The sequence below is a fragment of the Phalaenopsis equestris genome, unplaced genomic scaffold (assembly GCF_001263595.1).
Source record: "Phalaenopsis equestris unplaced genomic scaffold, ASM126359v1 Scaffold000417, whole genome shotgun sequence".
Lineage (NCBI taxonomy): Eukaryota > Viridiplantae > Streptophyta > Magnoliopsida > Asparagales > Orchidaceae > Phalaenopsis > Phalaenopsis equestris.
This window is the reverse complement of record NW_018164858.1, coordinates 444761-468174: the sequence shown is the minus strand read 5'-3', so window position 1 is coordinate 468174 and position 23414 is coordinate 444761. Positions and strand designations below refer to the sequence as shown.

The 23414-nt window shown below is 33.5% G+C and overlaps 1 protein-coding gene across 1 annotated transcript in view; it reads right to left on the bottom strand.

Annotated features, from left to right (window-relative positions):
• Positions 1-23414, bottom strand: part of LOC110027156 (flowering time control protein FCA) — a 64816-nt gene that overhangs the window by 34278 nt on the left and 7124 nt on the right. Inside the window, exons 4-5 of the mRNA XM_020728468.1 lie at positions 23158-23240; positions 23026-23077 (exon numbers count right to left, since the gene is read on the bottom strand). Of these exons, the coding sequence (XP_020584127.1) occupies positions 23026-23077; positions 23158-23240 (135 nt within the window). The remainder of the gene's footprint in view (positions 1-23025; positions 23078-23157; positions 23241-23414) is intronic.

Below are 23414 nucleotides of genomic sequence, written 5' to 3'. Positions count from 1 at the left end.
TTGACTGATATTCTCCCGTCGGCATGGCAATTAGCAATCTAAACATCACAATTATCTAGGGTGTTAGGAATATAACTACGTGTGCGGGTATACTAGCGTCCCTTACATGTACCGTAAACTTTTTCATGCACATACAAGCATTCATATATACACTAATTCATTTTTCATATCATGCATTTGTTTTTATAAAACACTTTACATCTATCTATTGATGAATAAATGCAATCTTACTATATCTATAAGTCATATAAAATAAACCGATATATGCACATTTACAAAAATTCTAATGAACAAACAAAAATGTAGCATATATATAAGTGATCATGAAATAAGCTAACATGTATATCTCTAGTAAAACATAAGGGTTATATAATAATTTGATATCTTTCTAAACTAAAATGTTATGCAACTATATTTAACATAAATACTTCATGACTAACAATATGAGGAATCATATATAATTTCATTGACTTAAGAAAAAAATAAAAAATGCAAGTAGGAATATATTTAAGCATAAGAAACATTACTTTAACTTGAAAGCATAATTACTCACCTCAACCTTGATTGCTCGTCTCACTGACTACCTATATTCAGATCTTATAGATTCAAATATGTTTTATCTTAGTTGTTGTTACAAATTAATATTTTAATATCATTAGATCTAAATTAAATAAATCAAACTTAAATTTCAATTATCTTATACCTTATCCTTCAAGGTGATCTACTTCTCGATCTCGAAATTATATTCCCTTTCTTCGGGTAAATCCTGATTTCAATTAAACTTATTATTATCACTAAATAAATAAACATATATATTTTCATTGATTAAAATGAACAAATCCTTACCTTAAAAGGCTTGATTTCCCTACACATAAGGCCACTCTTGCCCCATATACTTTGACTTGCTTCAGCCTTTATTCTTCTACATATAATTTCTAATTAATTAACATACTATTAATATCATAATACAAAAACATATATTAAATTCACTAATTAAAATAAATAAAATCTAATATATTAAATTCAATATTTAAAATAAATAAAGCCTAATTTTACCTTAATAAATCCTTCGGTCTCACGCAGAAGCTTCGCTTATGACTCTCATGGACGAGCCGCCGCCTCCATCTTCTTCCCTCGAGCATGGCTCGACTTCAACCCGCACGACAAGTGCTTCGCCTTCTTCTTCCTCTTCACGCGAGGCTTGGTAGATTCTTGTTCTCCCCACAAAAGCTACTTCGCTCTTCCTTCTTCACCTTCGCTCCTCGCAGATGAAATTACAACAACCACGACTGCCCGAACTCCCTTCTTCTTCCGTGCTTCAAACTTGGCGTCAAAGTCTCGGGCTTGGTTCCGTCTTCACGCACGAAGCTATCATCTCCTCTCTTCCTTCGCACAATTAGGGCACGGCGTCGACTCTTAGGTAAAGGAAACACACTACTCTTTTTCCTTGACTTCGCCTTTTATGTGAAATTTAGCTAGGTTTTCAGCTACATTCCCCTTTCATCTTACACTTCTCCTTCAGCTTCTTTCTATGTTTCTTCTTACGCTCTCGCCCTCACCCTCCTCTCTTGCTTGCTCATCGATATCATTCTGTTCCAATGGAACATCCGTTCTTAATAAAAAACTATTAAGAGGGGTTAGAAGTGACAGCCATCCAACCCATCCATCAGGTTCTTTTTTCATTTTAGTTATTTTTTTTTTTAAACACAATCAATACAACATACCCTTCATAGCAAATCAAATTTAAGCAGACAAAATCAGCCTTTCACAATGAAAACTTTAGTAGTTTCAAAAATGATTACTTCAGCTACAAATTAATCAAGTCATTGATTTGGGTATTGTTCGCTATTTCTACTTGAGGATGAACTTCTTGAAAAACAGCCTAATTAGGGTTGTCATTCATCTCCCATCAATGTTGGAACATTTACGTAGGGACTAACCTTTGCTTTTGCAATAAAATTACTGACGAATGAGGGATTTTATAATGAATCAGGCCAAAATAGGCTAAAAATAAATTTGGCTTGATTTCATTAATGAATTAGTAGAGAGCTTATTTAAAAGATGGTTCAAATTCAACTAAGATAAAAATGGATTCCAAATAAATTGGATATCTAAATTATTGGAGGATCAAAGGAATTAGTAAAGTATTTCAATTAAACGAGATTTAAATTTAAATTTTAGATGTGGAAATTTACATGGAGATTGTTTGGGGTTTTACAAGATCAGCAATTTAAATTTGAACACAAATCTAACATTCAATCAAAACAAAATTTTGAACAATTTTGATGTGTGATTGAGGGATTTGGGGGGGGAGGGCATGTCAATAGGTCTTTAATAGAATTTTTTGAATGAACTAGGGCTTAGTTACTATGCTAGTGAACATTATGATAGGATACGGCATGATTTCTTACAAAAAATTTAGGGCAAAGCAAATATTTACTTATTATCCGAAAAAACACGAATACAAAGATAAGGTACTAATTCGAAAGGTTGGCGATCTCTCACAATTCCTACAATTCGAGAGGTAGGAAATCTCCGCCAAATCCTAACTCTAAGACTCACAACCACAATTTCATGCATAATAACCCTAAACATATTTACCCTATTTAGATCAAACCATAATAAATGACAAAAGACTAAGGGTCGGTTTCGGGCAGTTTATTTGTGCGTTCGGCGTTTTAAAAACGTAGAAACCCTATTTGTTTCGCGTGATGGATCGACGGTCCGCAAACTTGCGACGGAATTTATTAAAGGATCACGGCCGCGGAGTCTACCCCGTGGCCCACATTCTGCCGGAGCTTATTAGTGCTAAGCCCCTCGATCCCGTCCTGGATCTCGCCCCCTTGCCCTAGCTCTGCAATTGAATTCCCATACTCGCGCCTCTCTCGTCTACCCTTCTCTTCTCCCTTCTCCGTCTATGCTCTGGTTACTCGCCCCTGTGTTGGAATTTTTCTCCGAAATCGATCTACAAACAATCGCTTTGCCTTTTAGGTAGTGAACAGATTAGGTAATCCCTCTTACAACTTATAGTTTAGCATGGACCATCCTCCATCTAAACAATTGACGGGATCCTTCTATGCTTGTTTTCTTGGATTTTTTTCTTTTATACTGCGAAACTGAACTTAACAACATCTGATGATTTTAGAAAACGCTTTTCTAAAGGAATCAATAAATTTCATTGTTTCAAAAGATATTTTTGACATCAAGCAACCAAATGAACCTCTTAAGTTTATTTATTTATTTTACTTTCTTCTCTGCGCTTCCTTTAAGCCACAATTATTATTTAGAAGGTAAGGTTGCATGCAGCAACTGAGCTGTAAAGTAGTATTGGTTGTTGACAGGCTATGGAAGCAACCGTTTAGGTTGTTGTTGGTTCTGGGTTTCTTTTGACGGAATTAATTGTTTTTGACATGGCCAACTGACTTGGGTGAGATTTTTTTTCATGGTAAGCAATTGATGATATTGAATCAGCCTCTATTTAGCACCCAGATATTGAAGGCCAATTGTTTGGAATCTCATGGAAAGGAATCTTGTGATATCTTTCTTTTCTAATTTTTTGCATCAGTTTGTATGATCTGAAAGGTTAAGTATTAACTGAAGCTTGGGATTGACATCGGTGTTCTGTGTAAATCCTTGGGCTTTCCCTTGGGAGAATTATCTTGTGACATACCAATTACAATTTGGTTTTTTTTTTTGGCATCATAATGTTTGGCAAATAGTTACATTTTTTTAAAGGTATATTGTCTGCATGTTGTGATAAACTCGTTCGTTGGTTTAGGTACTTCTCTGAGGCCTCACAGTTGTTGTTTTTTTTTATTTTGATTTATGTTCAGTATATTTTGAATTTGAAAATTTCATATGATTGTTTTTTCTTTATTTTATATTTCAGTTTTTTATGTTATTTTTTTTCGTGAGCATGTTAGGTGCATGATGACACTTTGAACCTTATGGGTTCTCTGAGTATTCACACTTGCTATCTTTTTTTTTAATTAGATTTTCATTTTTTTTATTCAATACAGTTTTTTATTTTCAAATTTTACAATTTTTTTTGGTTATTTCATCTAATTTTATGAATGAGACGTTCTCTCTTGAATAATTGTAGGAAAATAAGCTTCAGGTTTTCAAGGAACTTTGGGCGAGTGTTATGTCGCTGCAGACTGTCATCTTTGTTACTCATGTCACGCCAATCACATAGCTCTGGGCGACAGTTCTGCAAGTGCTTCCGGTGGGCAGACAGACCGGACGACTGCAAATTTTTCAGGTGGGCAGAAAGCCAGACCGATTCTACGATATCTCAACCAGACAACGTTGTTTGGGGTTCGACAATATCCCAACTGGATAACGTTGTTCTGGGTTCGATAATATTCCAACCGGAAACCGTTGCTCGGGGTTCGATTGTATCCCAACCGGAGAACGTTGCTCGTGACATGCTTTTTTTGCATTTGAAATGAATATTATCATACTTTTAATTGTAATTTTTGTACAATATTTTTTTATTAGGTTTCTTAATACTCACTCTTAAATGGGTTAGTATATCTTTTTTTTGTATTGTTATGAAGTTTTTTGTTCTCCACAATCAAATGTATAGTCATTACAGTTTCATTGCAAACATCAACAATGCACAGTGTCAGATGGTCATTTATTCAGAAAAAGCTGCAACTCCGTTGTTTTCCAAACGCACAAACCAAACGGCTAAATAGTTTATCTAGATCAAAGATAGAATGGTCATTTATCCAGAAACAACTGCAAATCAACTGTTTTCCAAACGCACAAACCAAACAGTCAACCAGTTTATCAGAATAAGTTGTTGATCAGCAGCTTATCAGGATAAACTACTTATCTGAATAAGCTGCAGCTACCCAAAACAGACCCTAAATTTCTTGTAGGCTAACAAAAGACATTTGTTTTTAACTGTCAATCTAACATTATTCTTGATATTGGAGTTAACCCAAAACACAATAGAAATGCAAATATTATTCTTGAAATTCAATGTGACAATATTACTCTTCAAACAAAGACACTTGATAATAAGGAAATAACAATACAAACATAGAAGTCACCCTATGGTCAGGACAAAGAATGGTGGGTTACGGTCGAGATAGTGGGATTGGGGTTTGTAGGTGTGGAAGAAGGGATGGAAGGTGGATGTTATGAGCAGGCTGATGCAAGAGAAGTAGATGGCATTAATAGGGGGTGGTATGAGAAGAGGTGGCAGCAATGGGAGGAGCAAGAGATTGGGGTGGAAGGGCGGGCGGGTTAATAGCCAGAATGGGAATGAGGCTGGTGGGGGCAGTTAGATTGGGGCAGAAGGGGACAAGAGGTTGGTGGGGGCAATAGATTGGGTAGAATGGCGGGCTGGTTATAGCGGGAATGGAAATGACTATAAATGAGCTGAGTTTGAGCGAGCTCAGACTTGGCTCGTGTTCGGCTCGTTCGAAATTGCTCGTGTTCGAAATCAGCTGTGTTTGAAATTTGTTGTGAACAGTGTGTTCATGTTCGACTCGATTTAACTATGATTGTTCGTGCTCGGCTCATGTTCGACTAGAAATTGACTCATTAAAATTAATTGAAAAAAATAGATGTAGGGTGTTGGATTCGAACCTACATCAACTTTATACAAGAAACTGCAAAACCACATGACCACACGAGCTGTTATGATTTAAACATAGAGATGAATATATATGATATATTATTATATAAATAATATATAAAATATATTACTATATAAATAATATATTAGTTATCTTTACTTAATGTTATGCACATGTGTGTGTGTTATGGCTCGGCTACGTTCAATATCCGCACACAATGTCTCAACCTGATTCTTCCTCTTCTTTGTATAGGATGCAAGCACCCATCTTCTTGTGATCACCTAAACCAAATGTCTAGGGTTTATCAAGCTTCCTTCCTCTTCACTTGACTCATCTTCTTCCTTCGCACTGAATGCCCACTCGAAGCTCGACGACATCATGAGAGCATTTTTCACTCATGTCTTCTCTTTATCGATGAGGGCACCAGTCGCAAAGTTGCACAAATCCTCACTTCCACTCTCCCACCTTAGTTCTCGACTCCTCGCTTCCTCTCCCCCTCTTCAGTTCCAGACTCCTCGCTTCATCTTCCCCCCTTGGTTCCTCTTGGGCAAATGAAATGAGGCATAATTCCCCACGTACAAAAACTTTGTCCTCAAAATTTAAAAACAAACCTCAAATCATTTCTCATTAAACAATCAACCTTAGCTATCCATAAATTTTAAGATGAAAAGTATTGATCATTCATAAGATGGAAAGCAATCACTATACGGCAAAGATCCGATACAAGATGACTCAACTATATTTCGAATAACACAGTTATTGAAGTAAGAAAGTATGCTAGTAAAATGTTTTTATATATAAGAAAATGCCAAACTCATCAGATCTCGTCACCATTAACAACAATAGATTATTTGAGCTCACTATGAGTAAGAGAATAAACTCGAGGTCAAACAGGTTGTCTTGGTTGACCCTAGGTAGGACCTGAAACTATAAATTATCTTGTTCTGCCCACTTGCAGTCTTATATGACGGAGCACTTGTCACACCCCAATTGGCCATTCTTTAAGGATCGACTGAAGTATGACAGAGACGGACAATTCGGCCAGACTAAAGTCTCACCAACACTTATCGTGACTTGCAGAATCAGAACCAGTGGATGATGAACTTGTCTAACAAAAAACGCCTAACATAAATGATACATTACATATCATAATTCATTCTTATTCACACTCGAAAGCGTGAAAAAACTATATCCTCAAAACATGAAATTATACATAAATATTAAATGTAATAAATAAATAAAATACGTACCCCAAAAAATTTGCATAGCTCCCAAAACTATACAATGTAAAAGCGGTACAAATCACACTTATGCTCGTTGACCCTATCTGAAAGGCAACAACGTAGAGAGAGCAACGAGCGTGGAGAAGTAATCAATGCTAAAATAAGATTTTATAAACGAAAAAGAAATATGTATGCTCATATGTAACTATGCATGTCTACACGCATATCACAATATGTTAAAATTATATAGACATAAAAAGAAAAATAGGCAGTATAGAAATCAACTCTTATATAGAAATGCATGTCATAAGCATGACTCATAAATATAATCAAAAATATGTTCCTAAACATTTTTATGAGTTGTTTATCGTATGTAATCATAGCAATGTTATTTTATAGATATCCTTTCGTAGCAATGTCACTTATAAAATGAATAAGCCTCAACTATTTTATGTCATGTCATGTCATAAGTAATCACCATGTCTCAAACGTCATATAAAATATCCATAAAAATTGTCCCCCACATAGCCGTTATCAAGAGCCCCCCATATACCAACGGTTTTGTACGTCCTGATATTGTCCGATCAAAATGATTCCAGAATTTCGTCGTCGCATGAACACCAGGAGTAGGGAATATCACATCATTGCATAGTGTACTTGCAAATACTCATGTAATAGTCTACCTAAAACATTCCTCATGACATTTCTTAAAAGCATAATACATTAAGAAAACATTTATAAGCATTTCATACATCACATAGAAGAGTCATAGCAAAGGAATACATGCAAAAAATTAGTTTCGTAATCATATTCAACTATATCATAGTTTATTATCACATGAATCATAAAAAACCAGCTTGCATTCATACATTCAGTGTAGATATTCTCACACAACATACAGAAAATTCTAAATGCATCCATGTCAAATAAGAAATTATATGAAAACCTATTGAAAATTATTTTTTGTAAATTAACACAAGAATGTTTTATCTGACTTGACGAAGCAACCCTACGACGACTTCCCACAATCGTCTCGAGCTCGCTGTCTCGTTTAAAAACCTGAAATTCATAAGCAGCGTAGGAATTCATGAATTTCTAACTCGTAGTGTGATTTGACCAAAAACATAATTTCTTCGCCCAAAACATACTTCAAACGGGCTACTTGGCATAAGTCTGTCTCTCCAATACTGCTTAATCTTCTCCCCAACTCTTCCTAACAACTCAATCTACCCTTCCCCTTCGCTGATTTTATGTTAAATCCCTTATAGAAGCTCGCAAATCAAGTTTGACGCTTCCGGCGCAAAACTCTCCCTTTACGACTACCAAAAAAAAAAGTTGCACGAATCAAGGCATTGGTCAAAAGAAAACAAGAGGAAGGAAAGAAATTTTCAGAACAGTGTTAAAGTGAGTTTCGTACCTCTAGATTTTCTCCTAGACCCCTGAATCGAAGTTTGTGGCCCTCTGCAGGTTGCTTAGATCGCAAAGCTATAATACTGCGATCGCTGCTCCTTCAGACCAAGTAGAAACCCCCTCAGTTGAGTGAGTTCAGTCAGAGAGAAGGAATGAGATTGTGGCACTTAAAGCAATTCCAAAGGATTGCAGCTGGTGGGTCAAATTCGACAAATGCATGTCCGTGAAATTGCGGGAGTCGACCGAGAACAGTAATGTGGGAATTGAGGGATCAGGAAAAATAAAAAGATAATTAAATTTGAAACTTGCAAATTTTATCTCCCATTCTGTTATTAACTCATAGATAGTGTTTTATATGGAATTACTCGTTTTCATGCGTAGAGTTTCATAAAAATACTTTGGATGTGAAATTTGATGTGCTTTAAAATTTGTCAAACTTTTACTTAGTTCTCAAATTTTGGGCATTAGTTCTGATTTCAGTGCTATTTTGGCGAAGCAATAGACAATAACTTGCTACATGTCAAGTTGACGACATCAATAACATGTGTTTGAGCTCATCAAGCATTTAACTTTATGTTGTCTTCCACATTTGCAACGAGTGACTACAATACTCAGAGTCGTACCTATGCTAAATCCACCTGAATTGTACTTGTATATTTTATCATTAGATCTTTTGATTAATAAACAACTTCTCATTCATCAATGTTTTTCCTCCCGTGTGTCTTCTTACGCTTCTGAGTAAGCTTATAAACGATTTCTACTCTCCTAGCTCGTTCCACTAATATCAAGTATTCATCGATCCCCAAAAGCACGAATGGTTGTTTGATGAAATCCTTTAATCCAGAAAGGAATCTATGGAACTTTTCTTATGTCTTATCGATCAATTGTGATATATACTTTGACAGTGCAGTGAATTCTACTTCCCACTAGATGATCGTCTTCTCTCTCTACACTAACTCGATGAACATGTCATGCATCTATCTTCGAGCGGATAGGGGTACTCATTCTCTAAATAGCTCCACAAACTCCTCTCTCAATTGATCATCATATTGGGTTGTTCCCAAGCTTGTCCCGGCGTTACACACGCCACCACTCTTATAACTAACTTTGTGAAATCACATAAAAATTGACAATTTTCAAATGTATGCCAAATCTTGCATCATTTTGCATCCTTCAGATTTCAACTGAATCAATTTTATAAAATTTTATGCGTCAAAATGATCAATTTTATATAAAACACTACATATAAATTATGATGTAATGAGATATATAAAATTTATAAGATATTGAGTTAATTAAATTAATTAAACTTTAATAATCCTAATCCTCCCCTAAACCCACCTATGCACAAATGCCACCAACTCCCGCACCTAATCGCGCATGCAACGGTGGGATGAGATCGAACAGCTAAGAGACTTTAGAATTTTCCTTGAGTACTCCACCATTCTCCCTCTCATGTATTCTTCTTCACACGATTTCTGCGACTCAGCTGAAGGAACTCGCGACACTTGCTGCAATGTCAGGGCGAGCAGCAAAGTGAGCGGCACAAGGGAAACCACAATTCGTGGTAATGGCTCCTGAGGAAATTTTGGTAAGTGTGAAACCCTCTTTTACGTTATTTTCCTTATTTTTGTCTTGATGTTCGCACGAATAGTGCATTTTTTTCATTTCTAGCCGTCGTAGGAGACGAAGAAATCGGCGAAAATAGGAAAGAAATGAGGTGATAGGAAGAAGAGTGAAGAAGATTTGTCAATTTCGGAGAAGGAAAGTTTGACGTGAAACGTGAATATATTTAAAGATTTATTTGGCAAACCAACTATGTTTTGTATTAACTTATTTTATGAGTCAAGATATTATGACATCCTAAAATATTTATAAATTTCATGTTGTTTGCTCGATGTTGCGAGCTCGAGGCAAGCGTGTGGAAATTTGTCATACAACGACTTTATCAAATTAAGGTAAATTAATCATAAGTTAATTTAAGAAAAATAATTTGATTAACGAAAATTGTTTGAATCTTAAAGTTTCATTTTTGTTTTATAAGGTATTAATATTCCTATAAAGGTTCTTGCAACTTCCAGCTAGTTACCGAAGAATAAGAAATAAACATAGCAACTGAGGTGAGTAATTGGGTTTCTAAAATTCAATAATCTTCTTTATTTCAGAATGTATGTTGCTTACATGTATGTTTTAGTTCATTTAAATTTATATTACAATAGATTCTTTATATTATTAGATCAAAAAAATATGCATGAGATGCATGATATGTAAGACAAATATACAAGATATGCATGAGATGCCTCATATGTATGATAAACGTTATATGCAAAGATAGGCATGATAGGAAAGATGTACGATATAAGAGAAATGCATGAGATAAGAGATATTAATGATATGAGTGATGTATGATCAATAGTTGCACAACAAAGCAACCATGTACCTTAGTAGATGAATGAAGATGTCTCAGAAGAATGTATGGTATAAAGAATAAAATAACTTATATATTAATATTTGTATATTTGTATGTGCATGCTAAAAGAAGTTTAACCCATATTAGTACAAGTATGGGGAGTTAGCATACTTGCGCACGTAGTTTTTACACTACCCCAAATAATTGTGATGTTTAGAACAATAACTATTGTGTCGACGGGGAAAAATTAGCAAATTGCGAGCAGATAAAGACCACCACCCCAGACAATTGTGATGTTTAGACCACTAACCACTGTGTCAATGGGAGAATATCGGTCAGAGGCGTGTGGGGACATTTTCATCTCAAATAATTGTGATGTTTATATCGTTAACCGATGTAGCAATGTGACAATATCGGCCAGAGATGTGATGTTTTGTTGATAATGATCCTCCAACAAAAGAAGTGCATGTTAAGAATGTAAAGTAAATTAAAATTTAAATAAATAAAGCTCATTGATACACGCACTAGTATACTCAAAGATTTCTTATAAAAATATTAAAGATTAGCATATTTTAAAATTTTTATAGAGATATGAAAGATCAGCATGCATATTGTTTTATTTTTCTTGGGTTATTGCAGCTTAAAAGTGTGACTACTTATGAATTATCTTTAGATAACTCATTATATTATTTAAATATTTTTTAAAGTTTTAACTTTTTGAACAAGATGAATAGAAGATTAGCAAATGCGTATAGAATGTAAGAACCAGAAATATAAAAATTTCTACTTGTTAATTTAATTGTTTTATTTAGTGGCTTTTTCATGAATTTTTCAATATTATATTGTCAATGACAGAAATAAAATAATTGATAATTTATTTCCACCGTCCGACACTTTGTTCCAATCTTAGTTAATTCCAAGCCCTAGATTGGGTCGTAACAACCACATTTCGGTTTCTTAATCCAGCACAAGCATAGCTAATGACACTTTTTTCTCATTCGTACAGACCATACTATCTAATATTTTCTCAATTCACATCAGCCAATTGTCAGCTTCAATTGTAGTTTCAGTTTCCTTAAAATAAGGTAGATCTAAATCTTGGAATATCTTCAAGAACTTATGAATATTATTTTCAGTTTCCTTAAAATATGGTAGATACAAATCTTGGAATATCTTCAAGAAGTTATCAATATTGATTGTATCACTTATTATAGGTTGTGATCTAGGATTGTTGATAGTGATCCTCAAACAAAGAGATGCGCATGTTAAGCATATAAAGTAAATTAAAATTTAAATAAATGCATATAAAATAATTGAATATTTTTATAAAGGTCATTGATACATGCACTAGTATACTCAAAGATTTCTTATAAAAATATTAAAGATTAGCATATTTTAAAATTTTTTATAAAGATGTGAAAGAACAGCATGCATATTGTTTTATTTTTCTTTGGTTATTGTAGCTTAAAAGTGTGACCACTCATGAATTATCTTTAGATAACTCAATATTTTGTTTAAATATTTTTTTAAGTTTAAAGTTTTTGAACAAGATGAATAAAAGATGAGCAAATGCGTATAAAATGTGAGAAATAGAAAGATACAAATTTGTACTTGTTAATCTAATTGTTTTTTTCAGCGGCTCTTTCATGAATATTTCAATATTAAATTGTCAATGACAGAAATAAAATATCAGATAATTTATTTCCACCGTTCGACACTATGTTCCCTTCTTAGTTAATTTCAAACCCCAGATTGGGTCGTAACAACTACATTTCAGTTTCTTCATCTAGCACAAACATAGCTAATGACATTTTTCTTTCATCCGTAAAGACCATACTATATAAAATTTTCTTAATTCACACCAGTCAATTGTCAACTTCAATTGTACTTTTAGTTTCCTTAAACTATGATGGATGTAAATCTTGGAATATCTTCAAGAACTTACCAATATTGATTGTATCACTTCTTATAGGCAGCGATTTGGGCTCCTGAATCAGCTTCGTCATCACAGCCATCATCTGAGTCAGGATATTTGCATTCACATTTAGTGTCAGTTTGGGGCAGCTTATAGGCGCGAGCGGCATTTTAAAAACGCCGTCACGCCGATTGATTTGTTCGTTCGGAAAGCTTATTGAGAAACAACGTTTTCAATTCTTTAATATACGGGGCCACGGGATCAACCCTAAGTCCCGCATCCCGCGTCTCGACAGGTTATTCCTCCCTTGCCCTTCAAAGTTGCATGCCACCTCCTTTGCTCGATCTCTCTCGCGTCCCAGAGTTCCACCTCTCCAGGTTTCGCCCGAAGCCATCGCCTACCTTTCCCTTCATCCTCCTTTCGAGTCTGAAACTCTAGCGATACAGTCGCAACTGAAGCTGCCTGAGAAGACAATACATCTGAAGTGATTGACGATGAAATCCATCACGGAAAGATTTTAATCTGATTTAGAAATGCTTCCGAGAGTGCTTCAGAGATCATCATGCTTCTCTTGCTTTTACGCCAGAGCAGCTTGGATCGCACGCTCGTCTACGAGAAACTGTTGTCTCTGTGTTTCATCGGTTTGAAGAAAGCGAATGGATCTGTATGATGATGGGAATAAGGCGAATCTGAGCCTTCCCACTTCCATCGTCTTGTTTCAACAGAATGTTTGTTGCATGTTTTCAGGCAAAATTTAAGAGATTGTTTTACACAAGGTTTTGAGCAGGATTAAAGCAAGGTTTCTTCAATCTTGTCAAACAGTTTTATTTTTATTTTTATTTTTACAAAAAAAGGTTAAATCATACACTACGCGTAAATCCTGCTTTTCTGGTTCTTTCACTTATTTTTTGATGATCATTATTAAAGGTTGGGCATTGATATGTGTCCTTGTATAAGATGTTAGGTGTTTAATTTCTTTTTTTTATGCACTTTTTATAACTATTTATTATTGTATACATAACAATATTATGTCTCACAGAGGTAAAATAGTTATTTATCCAGAAATAACTACAAATCAACTGTTTTCCAAACACACAAATCAAACAGTCAGTCAGATTATCCGGACTAGCTGCTGATCAGCAGCTTATCAGGATATGCAGCTAATCAGGATAAACAGTTTATCTGGATAAGCAACTTAACTGGATAAGCAACTTATTTGGACAAGTTGGATAAGCTACCGTTACCAAAAATAGAGCATTATAGTAGACTATATACTTCATCTTTTTCTATCAGATTCTCCTATGATTTTGGATGTATCACTACGTCTGAATGAATGATTATTAAGAACTTAAATTTTTTTATTTTATTATTATTAAAATTTTATTATAATTGTCATATTAGCTCTTTTGTCAAGCTTGCATTAATTAATCTTAAACTTTCCACTGATACCAATTTTGTCATTACCCGGCCTAGGGCTTACAATTAACCAAGACAGTGGGAATTAAATTTTTCATATTTATTTTCTATAACTAACTATTAACAAATGAAAGTAACCAATCAAATTAAATTAAAATAGTATAATAAAATTTACCTCATTACAGGTTGTCTATATCTTTGATAAAAAAATTTCTCTTCCATCCCTCATTTTTTATTCATTTAATTAAACATGAAATATTAATTTAAAACAACAGTAAGTTAAACAAAACTAATGAATATCAATATTCATAAATTATAGTAATTCAATGAAAAATATGGCAATATGCATTGCACTTAATTTACATAAAAAATAAAAACATTTGATGGTTTATATTATCTTATATAATCATTCAATGTGATTTAAACATTCACTGTGTCATACTATATCATTCAATATACTTTTAATTTGTATACAATTGCTACAAGAGCACCGTCAAAACTAACATTATTTAAGGTGTTGCAATATCAATATTTTTTTTCATTTTCATTCATGAGTACTTGATTGTTTCCCCACTAGTATCATAAAGGGATGACTTCATTATAATCAATCATGCACATAAAAGAAATCAATACAGACAAATCATTTATGTGTTCAACACATTCAATTTAATATATATATATATATATATATATATTAACATTCTCATTGCCAAGTTCCAAGCACCGAATGTGAAAAGTGAAGAGTTGTGTTAGAAAGTCGACAGTCAAAATAAAATTTTTGTCAAAAAAAAAACATGACATGAATCTTTTATATTATTATCTAAGTATTTGGGCCTCCTAGAAGCGACATGTTCTATGGTCAGAATACCGTGAAGAATGTGCAAGAACCGCTACATCGGCTCTTGGTAACAAGCAAGGTTTCTCATATTATGGACAGATGCGAGCAAACAAGTTAGTACATGAAACTAATATTAGGATAGGATCTTGAAATATAAGTACTCATAGAGGTAAATTAATGAAATTAGTAGATATTATGGTTCATGAAAAAATCTTATGCATTCAAGAAACTAAAAAGACTTGAGAAAAGGCTAAAGAGTTAATAACTTGGGGGGGGATGTTTGGGATCAATTTTTGTTTTATATTTTTTATTTTTGAAAATTAAAAATAAAAAACAAACAGAAAAAGAGTTTGTTTATCTGCTTTTTGTTTTATTTCTTAAATTTATTTTTAAACAAAACACTATTATTTTTAAAAGAACCAATACATGAAAAATGTATTTTAATCTGTTTCGAAAAAAAAATTTCAAATGTGAGAGACAGAAACCATGTGAACAAGTGAGGGGGCCTCTGGGTTTCTAGCAGGCTTGGTGCTTGACGGGGAGGAGCGGCGGACAGCAAAGGGCTCCAGGTGCAGGGAGCATACGAGAGGGAGCTGAGAGAAAGAAGAGCATTCGCGAAAGAGGGGCTAGCACGTCTAGAATCTCGCAAGTGGAGGCTTGGGTCGCCGACGACAAGAGATCCGGCAATGGAGGGGTGGTCGACGAGGCGATAGAGCGAGCGATGTCGAGAAAAGAGAGGGAATCGAACGACACAAAAAAAAGGAGCTAGGACATCACAAAAAATAAAGGTGGGTTGCATGCCCCATATTTTGATTTACGCGTTACTAATTCGTGCACGAAACCTAAAGAACATGGGTGTCCTTCAATGGCAAAATCAACATTCTGGACAAGCTCGCGGTTCATTTCGTCATCCAAAGTTGTATGGATAAATTCGTAAATGTTAACTATGTTTAACTAATTTTAAAATAAAACTATAGTTTTTTTTCTTTAAGAAAATAGAAAATACACAACCAAACATGTTTTACATTTTAAAAAATATATATAAGTTTTCTAAAAACATAAAACAAAAAACAAAACAAAAAAAACATACTAAAAACTAAAACAAAAATAGAAAACAGAAAGTAATTCCAAACATGATTTTAGGTTTTAAACTTTGGTATGTAGGTGGGAGTCGAATTAGAAATTGTGTATGTGTAATTATAAATAAGAGTTTGTAAGATAATGTTGTAAAAATTAATATAATTAGAAATAGAATTATAGTCATAATGATTGTTGTTGATATTAAGATTTTTAATGTCATAAACACTTATACTTCTCAAACATATTTAGATTAAACTTTAAAAAAAAATTGAAATGACTAAAAAAAACTAATACAAATGATGTCTCTTGAATAAAGAATTTTTATTAAAGAAGATTTAAAAGGACATGTTTGTAGAGTGGTAACTTTTTTTTAAAAAATATTCATGCTAGCTATGGTTATGGAGTGAATAATGAAAAAGGTAGAATCATATTTGATTTTGTTTTAGCTTATGATTTTGTTATTGCTAACATTTTATTTAAAAAAAAGATGAGCATATTATTACTTATAAGAATAGATCTAATAAAACTCAAATTTATTATTTTCTTATGAAAAAAGAGAGCATCGAGAATGTAAAGATTGTAAGCTCATTCCAAATGAAACTTTATATACTCAACATCGATTATTAGTTTTAGACTTTAAGGTGAAAAGTTATAAAATAAAATATAAAATAAAATATTATAATAAAATTAGATAACGACACCTAAAAGACAAATAGAATTATTTTATAAGCAAACTTCAATATTTCAATATTTGAAATGTTCACGAAGAATTTAATTCTATGTAGGATAAATAGGTAAACACTATTAAAAAAGCGGCAAAAAAATACTTGGAGAATCAAAAGAAATTTTTTTTATAAATAAAAACGATTTATAGTAGAATAACAATGTGCACGAAAAAATAAAATATAAAAAAACTTATAAAACTTGGTTTAAATAAAAATGATTAGAAAATTTGGAACAATATAAGGTGCCCATAGGATGTCTAAGAGAATAATTTGTGATGATAATAATTTTGTTTACAGTGATCTTTATAATAGATTAAATATTAAATAGGGTGAAATATATATATACATATATAAACTAGCCAAATAAAGAGGAGAAAAGTTAAGATTTAATTTAAGTGTATTAAAGATGAAAATCAAAAAAGTAATCTTCTTAGAGAAAGATATTCAATATAGGTGGGTAAGTTATTTTGATAAACTTTTCGATGAAGTTTTTGAAAATATGATCAACTATAGTGATTTTAATATCGTTAATAAAAATAAAAACATTTTTAATTTTCCTGTCGCATTAGCAAAAAGGAAGTTGATGAGACTTTAAAGAAAACCAATAATGGAAAATCAGTAAGACCTTATGATATCCCTATTGAAGTGTGAAAATATATAGGAGATGTGAGAGTTTCTTTGCTTAAACTCTTTAATATTATTTTAAAAACTAAAACGATGCCCGAGAAGTGGAGGAAGTATTTTGGTCCAATATTTAAGAATAAAGGGGATGCACTAGAGTGCAAATTATAGAGAAATTAATTTAATGTGTCATACTTTAAAATTATGGAAGAGAATAATTAAAACATAAATTAAGACGTGATATAAGGATTTCTCATCATCAGTAAGAATTTATGTCGGGCAAGTCTACTATGGAAGTTATACGTTTACTAAGAGGTTTAATGGAGAAGTACAGAGAAATGAAGATCTACATATGATTTTTAACAATTTTAAAAAAAACTTATGATAATGTTCCAAGAGAAGTTCTTTGGAAAGTTCTAGAAAAAAAGGTGTTCATATGACTTATATTCAAGTCATTAAAGATATGTATACTAGAGTTGTTACTTGTCTTCGAACAGAGGAAGGATTGACAAATTATTTCCTATTTCAGTTGGATTACATCATGGTTTCAAACCCATATATTTTTGCTTTAATTATGAATGCTCTTACTGAACATATACAGGAGGATATACGTTGGTGTATGTTTTTTGCTAATGAAATCCTTCTTGTAGATATGACTAGAGATGGAGTTCAAGAAATACATGAATTATGGAGGTCTACATTGAAGTCCAAAGGCCTTCATTTGAGTAGATCTAAAATTAAATACATGGAACATAATTTTAGCATTAGTAGCTCTAGTGACAGAGTTGTAATTATGGATGATCAAATCATAAAAATTTGTGAACGTTTTAGCTATCTCAAATCTATTGTTCAGAGTGACAGTGACATAGATGTGGATATTATTAGCAGAATTCAGGTTGATTGGTTGAAGTGGAGGAATGCATCAGGCCTATTGTGTGATACAAAAGTACCGTTTAGACTTAAAAGAAAATTTTATAAGATGATAGCGAGACCTGCATTTAAATGAAGTCCTTTAGAAAGAGAAGCATAAAAAAAGTTAAGTGTTACTGAAATGAGAATGTTTATGTAGATGAGTGACTTGACGCTTAGAGATGGGTTGGTGTAGCTTCACTTACAAACGAGATTAGAAAGAGCCGTCTTAAGAGTGTTTAATCACATTAAACGTCGACCATTTGATGATCCGTTGAGAAGAATAGATGGTTTAGATTCAAGATATGTTAAGGAAGAGGTAGACCAAAATAGACTTGGGTAAATTGTATAGAAAATGATCTTAATTGATAAGAACTAAATGAATATATGACACTCAATAGAACACAATAGAGAAAAATGATTCATGTAACCGACCCAAACTTAGTGGGATAAAAGCTTGTTGTTGTTGTTGATTTGTATATGTGCGTGTGTATGTGTGTGTAGCATTAACTAGTGCATAATATTAAGTAGTCATAAACATATAACATTCATAACAATGTAATCAATAAAAAATATATATATTAATCAAAATAAAAATTGTAAAAGTGACATTAGCTACTAATGCAAAATCGTAAAGAAGAAGCAAAATATTATCATATATTATAAGTACGAGTACTCAACTCAATATCGAATGACTTACATGTTAGATTTCCAATCTTTTATTTTGACTTCTTTAATTTAATATCTATAAAAAAATTTAATGCTTAAGTGGTCATTTTATGCATATATTTATGCTTAGTTGTTCGATTTAATATATATTAATCCATTCAAATTCTAATTTCTTAACTTTCATTTATTCTATAGTTATCTTTATTAATGTTATATATATATATATATATATATTACTTCTGAAGTAGTTAAAATAATTTTAAATTAAAAATATTTACTTGAACTTACCTCAATCGTCAACTTAATTAAACCTATTATTAAAAATTAATAATTACACATAATATGAAGTTCATAATTTAATATTTAAAAACACTAACCTCGGTCCACAGAGCCCTAAACGCCCGCTCGTCCCCTTCAAGCCAATCCTTTCTCAAGCTACGGCTCGGCTCGGCTCAGTTTGGTTCAATATTCACACACAATGTCTCAACCCGATGTTCCTCTCTTCTCCTTATAGGATGCTTGTGCCCCTCTTCCCGCGATCATCAGCATCGAATGCATGTTTGGTCAGCTTCCTTCTTCCACTACGCTAGTCTCGTCTTCTTCTGTCACACCAAATAATCGCTTAAAGCTCAAGAATGTCACAAAATTGTCTTTTATCTCGTCTTCCCTTGATCAGTCGGGGCACCAATAGCAGAGCAGCACAACCTTCACACCAGAAGTCGCTCGAAACTACAGGTAAGTCGATAGTGATGTTTTATAGAGCGAATTTACCTTTTTGAAATCTCGACTCTCACTTCACCTACCCCTTTGCAGTTGCCCAACTCCCAGCTTCCTCTTCCCCTCTTCAATTCCCAACCACTCACTTCATCTTGCCCATTTGGTTCCTCTAAAGCGAATGAAACGATGTGTCACAAATTACCACCTCGAAGCAAGATACAGCCAAAACATCACTCGCCCTCAGATACAACCCTAAGAGGGAAAACTGAGGAAGTTGACGTTTGACCTGATGGAAAACAAAGAAAAAACCGAACCCTAATATCCTGAAAATACATATATATAGTAGTAGACAAATAGGAGGGGGAGTCCCCTCCCCTTGAGCGGCAGCCCTAACCCAACCCTAAGGCCGACTAACCCCCTTCCAAAACCAGCTAGTCAGTCCAGTAGCAAATAGCAAAAATGATGTAATCTCTTGATAAGTTAATTATGTTTGCGCTGACATTCCAGAGCACGTCTTGATAAAAAAAAGTATCTATCAGCTTTTAGCACAACCTGAACTGTAGTTGCATATAATCGTAGATTCTCCAGTATGCCATGATGCCTCGACTTTCCAGCAGTTTGTACCCTGCAATTCTCTTCACAAGAAATGGAAGGCGTAATCCTGTCATCGCCTTCCCCGTAAGCTAAACTGGCGACTCTATAGCAGGACAGAGCAGGAGTAGACGATGCGAGTTTTGGGCCACTGTACACGACAATCACGTCGTGGCAGTCCTTGTACGCTGCGATTACATCGTGGCCTCCCTGTTAGCAATCGTATCGCGGGATTCAATCACGAAGGAGTTCGATAGGTCACAAAAGAATCTCATCCTATTTCTCACGCATGCAACAGCTATTTCTCACGACGGCAGTGATTCAGTGATCTCCCAAAAATGGATGCTCTGAAACCAATTTTATAGGAATCGATACGATTTCTCACAGAAAATTTTGGGCAAAGCAAATATTTTGTTTAATAACCTGAAACAACACGAATACAAAGATAAGCACCTACAATTCAAGAAGTAAGCAATCTCTCCCAATTCCTACAATTTGAGAGGTTAGAAATCTCTCCCAAACCCTAGCCCTAAGACTCACAACCACAATCTTATGCATAACCCTAGCCCTAAACATATTAACCCTATTTATGTGAAACCATAATAAATGACAACAAACTAAATTGCCCACAAGCTAATAAAAGACAAATTTATGCGACGCTCTAACACATTAAGAAGTGTTGTTAGCTGTGAACAGTAAAAGGGTAGATGGGTGTATTTTTTTGGTTGCTAAAAAGGGTGGTTAGCAAAGGATTTTAGTGATTGAAGACTGGAAGGAAAAAGAAACAAACGCCGTGCAAAAATATAGGTGCAGAAACAAAAGTGATGGCTTTCACATTATTGGAAATGTAGACATAGTGATTGTAAGAAAAGCACAGCATCAAACATGCAAACATGAAAATCACAGTGAAATCAAATGCAAGTACGGCAGAATTTTGAAAAAGCAACACACAAAAAGCAGGAAACAGAAAAAAAAGCTGGTGAGATAAAAGAAAGGAAAAAAATTAAAAAAAAAACATGAAAATTTTTTATGATACCCGAACTACTGGATTGTATGCAGCAATATTGTCGGGAAAAAAAGATCTACAAGGAAAAAAAAGGTTGGGTCAACACTAACCCAAATCTGATCAAAATATCTTTAGAATTAGGCTGGGGTAGGTTATCAAATTGGATCAAGTTGGGGTAGGTTATCAAATTGGAACATATCAAGTCCTACAGAAAAAAGAGAGCAGATATGCTATTGAAGTTTGTCATATAAATTTAGAAAAGAGATTAAAGTCCTTGTGAACTTGTTGTAAATGATCATTTCAGAGCTCACAAAGATATCTTGATCTTATTAAGAAATAAATCCAAAGATCCTGAAACAGAGAATCATCACATAGATATAAATCAAGATAATCATTCTATCACTACTAATGCATACAAGATAAATAGCATCAAACTAATTCTCAAAGAAAAAAAAAATTAGAATCTCATATAACTTGTAGAATTCTTCGTTAACAAGATATAACATAAAAAAAATTTTACAATGGAAAAATTCAGACTACCATAAAATGAGCTTTAGAAGGCCACCCAACCGACAAGAGCACAAGATCAAGCAACAAAGGCGGGAGTTCTTTTAAACTAATAAATATAGCTTCTAATAACTAAAGAGAATATATGAGATGCATGAAAAGGCCATGATGGAGATGTTATGATAAGCCAATTACCATATCATTAATTCAGCATAAACAAGCAATGAGTGTGTGTGTCTTTACATATGTATCATGAAAATATATTGGTACAACTCTTAAAAGGGTTAGTTTGACCTCGACCTCATGTTATAAATGAATCAAGTCAATGATGTGATCAAACTTTGTATATAAAAATCATACCTCGACCAATTGACAAGCCTGCATCGAACCCAAAATGTAATAACAACAATCATAAGCTATCACATACACAAGATAAAATAAATCATGGCATGGTTTGTCTGGATATTTTTCCACGTGGAGAATTTTTTACATTTTTTCTACATTGCCTCCAGCAAATATAATTGAAAGATGCTTCCCTCAAGCCTACTCAACAAGCCACGCAAGGGTGGATGATTCACGGCAGTATTCTCAAATATTAATTATTTTAACTACTACCAAAAACTCAAATATCACATAATTCACCCAATTCACAATAACCTGAAATATTTAGGTTCCATAGCCACAGAGAGACTTTAAATGTATATGAAGCATTTACATATTTCATTAATTAAAATAATCAAATCGATAGTAACTTAAGGTCTGTTTGGGGCAGCTGCAGCTTATTGAATAACCTGTTGATAGACTGATTAAAAATAATCTGCTGATAAGCTAGATGCGGTAGCTATTACAATTTTTTATTTTTTTGGAAAAACCAGACCGCAGTCAGAAAGCTGTCACCGCACCTAGACACGCATAAGCTGCAAAAACGCAGTTTAACCTAAACAGGCCAGGTGCGTTTTCACAACGCCACCACATCAAATAAGCTGCCCCAAACAGACCCTTAGTAATATGGCACCTATCAGCAATCACATAGAAGTAGATGAACTAATAAATAAACCTAGTTTGCATTTAGTGGACATTCAATCATCATTACTGTTTGAAAATTAAATGCTCCTGGCATGTCAGTGCGAACATAGAAACACTGGTTTAGATCAGCATAGGTAGTATAGAATATATATATTGGACGGCAAAAATGTATGAAAACACACAATGTGCATTTTGGCCCTGGTAAAAATAGCGGAGTATGCTATCTGTTACAAATTTTAGGACCTGTTATTCTCCATCACCTTATTCTTGATACAGGATCAATATATGCATGGAATGAATAAAAAAAATTAAGCGATCACATGTAATAATTAAAATTCTCCGACCAAGTGTAAAAGGGAAGAAAAAATTACCGAACCGATCCCGTTCACCATCAGCATATTTGACTTGAATTGGTACAGTAGCCTATTAAACCATAAATTAATTTCAATTGCAAGGCACAAAAAATTTGAAGATAATGTCAGATTGTATTCCCAAGTACTTACCCCAGGTAATGTATATCGATTGTTCAAAGCTCTTATAGCTCTATCAGCATGCTCTGAGGATGCATATTTAATGAAGCCAAAACCTGTACAAGCGAACTTTTGCATATTGATCTAGTGGTTTACCAAAAACCTCTTACACTGATATTTTATCAAAAGTTCAAATAACCACAATGGAAAATGACGAGGAGAAAACAAACCCCTGCAAGCATAATTTATCATAGCAGATTGAAGTAAACGTTAATGAAATTAACTAACTT